The sequence below is a fragment of the Manis javanica genome, chromosome 14 (genome assembly GCF_040802235.1).
Source record: "Manis javanica isolate MJ-LG chromosome 14, MJ_LKY, whole genome shotgun sequence".
Lineage (NCBI taxonomy): Eukaryota > Metazoa > Chordata > Mammalia > Pholidota > Manidae > Manis > Manis javanica.
The window spans coordinates 47,279,125-47,281,709 of record NC_133169.1 but is presented as its reverse complement, the minus strand read 5'-3'; the positions used below and the strand labels follow the sequence as shown (position 1 = coordinate 47,281,709).

The 2,585-nt window shown below is 37.6% G+C and overlaps 1 protein-coding gene across 1 annotated transcript; it reads left to right on the top strand.

Moving 5' to 3' along the window:
* The first annotated feature begins 1,067 nt into the window (after positions 1-1,067).
* LOC140846019 (olfactory receptor 14I1-like) lies at positions 1,068-1,988 on the top strand. The gene has a single exon (XM_073221447.1). The coding sequence runs from the start codon at positions 1,068-1,070 to the stop codon at positions 1,986-1,988; it is 921 nt and encodes a 306-aa protein (XP_073077548.1).
* The last annotated feature ends 597 nt before the right edge of the window (positions 1,989-2,585 follow it).

Here is a 2,585-nt window from a genome sequence, read left to right as displayed (position 1 = left end):
ATTTAGTAATTAATAAGTCACTGAAATAACTTTAATGTGTCTCTAGATCATTATATTTGGTTATTTCTGTTTCACGTGATGAATATATGCTCATAGCTCATAATTTTTCCAGTTTTATTTTAGGTGATTTGTTTTGATTTTGAAAAATGGTATCTGAAAATGTGTGATATACAGGTTGGGTCAAAAATTTATATCATAAAATTTCCTACAAAATGAAGTATGTAGGCGCCATGGATGTCATCTCTTGAACTTTATTTCAAACACAACACAGAAATGCACAGGCAGAACAGGTTTACCATGAAGTTCATGGAAGCCAAACCACAAACTAAGATACTCCTTAGAATATTGAAAGAAGTTGAGATATCCAGGGTAGTAACATATTTCTGAGAGAGCTGAGAGTCACTCATTCAGTTTATTAAGTAAACACTTTCTAGAGCAGCTGGACACAGAACAGGGCACGTCAGAATTCATCCTAGTGCCCTAGTACACGAGAGCGTGTGTTTTGGAAAGAATGCGGTGTTCCAACCCAGAGGGCTGATACGGAGACCCTATAACCAAGCATTACTTGGAAAAACAGTTTTAATTTAGAATGAAATTGTAAATATGTCACTGGATGTGTCCAGGTAGAATTATGACTTTTCAAAGAAAGTGTAAATGTAACTCAGTAATTGCAGTGTCTTGAAGAATTGATTTCATTTGAAATGTTCTTGTTTCTGAGTGTATGTCTACTGAAACTACTAATGGTATTTTAACATAGTTAGGAGGAAAAATAAATAACTATAATTATTGCATTCACGCTATTTATAGATTATACATATATTATTTACTATAAATAGATTAGTTCTAAATATGTAATTCATAAATATAAATGTAAGTATATTCATATATTTCAAATGCTCACTTTATGTTCATTTCCTGTATTCATATTTACTGCTAAAAAGCCATACAATGATGCCTATGACTGCATTTTATTTGTGGATATGTGGAGTACTTCCATTTAATCCCTTACTACTTTATTTAACCACTTATTTCTTTAACCCCATGATAACTATAGCATATTATCCAACATGGGAAACCTCACCATCTTTACAGAGTTCCTCCTAATGGATGTCTCAAGCTCTTGGGAACTTCGCATTTTGCAAGGCCTAATGTTCCTGTTGATTTATCTAGGAGCTCTGGCTGGAAACCTTCTCACCATTGCTGCCATCGTGACAGACCCACACCTTCACTCTCCAATGTACTTTTTTATAAGTAACTTATCCTTCATAGACCTTTGCTGCATCTCAGTCAGTGTTCCCAAACTGATTGTGAATTCCCTGACAGGCAGTAAGTCCATCTCACTGAAAGAATGTGCTGCTCAGATTTTCCTATACATTTTCTTTGCATCCACTGAGATGGCTTACCTTATGGTCATGTCCTATGACCGCTATGTTGCCATTTGCCAGCCTCTGCACTATGGGCTCATCATCACCCCCTGGGTGTGCTCACAGGCAGTAGTGGGCTCGTGGGGCAGTGGGCTGGTCTTTTCCGCCATCCACACTGGGAACATGTTCAGACTTCCCTTCACCAAGTCCAATGTGATCAACCAATATTTTTGTGATGTACCTCAAGTTATGAGAATATCATCTTCAGAGGTTCAGTTTTCTGAATCTGTGATGCTTGTATTAAGTACTTGTATTATCTTGGTATGTTTTACTTGTCTGTTTATGTCGTACATTAATATATTTTCAACTGTGCTTAAGATCCATTCAGCAGAGGCCCGCAACAAAGCCTTGTCCACCTGTACCCCACAGTTGCTAATTATTCTTATATTTATCATTTCTGGATTCATTGCAGTCTTAGGTCCCATTGCAAATAAAGCATCTCTTAAAAATCTGCTGACAGCCATGTTCTATACCGCAGTGCCCCAATTCATAAACCCCGTCATCTACAGTCTGAGGAACAGGGAGATAAACATTGCTCTAGGCAGAATGTTCAACAAATACTGAGTGCCCAAGCAGGCACTCTCCAGAATAAAAAAGTTCTTAAAAGCAAGTCAACTTGATAGAAGTTTGGATTATATTTCATTACATTCTTAAATATATGAATTTTCTAGTGTTCATTGCCTTATATTTCTTTCCTGTCCAACTATGTGATAGTGAGTTACAAGCTTGCTATATAAGCTTTTCTTGCTCAAAATCATATTTACATAATGTATAAATATTCCTTAGAATCACTACAGTGCTGGGCCATATTGTAAAATAGTTTTGGAAAACTCTTGGGATGATTTTGAGGAAGAACATCATTTGGGGAAATCCGTACTTTATATATAAGTACCAAGGTACTGCTGACCTGGAAGATAATACCAAGTGGTTTGGGTCAGAAAAGCCTACTGACTGCATTGCTCTTTTTACTCTCACTCCTGTACAAATGCTGGAGTAAGTAGCAAAACGGGCTGGAATGTAACCAAGTGATTTAAGACACAATGAGGAGAGAGCACTGAAGCCAGGGCTAAACCCTGGAAGCCAGCTTCCCACGGGTTCCTGGAAACTGAAGGGTTGTTTCACTCGACGGAAGTGGGGTGACTCCCAAACCGCCAGTCTTCC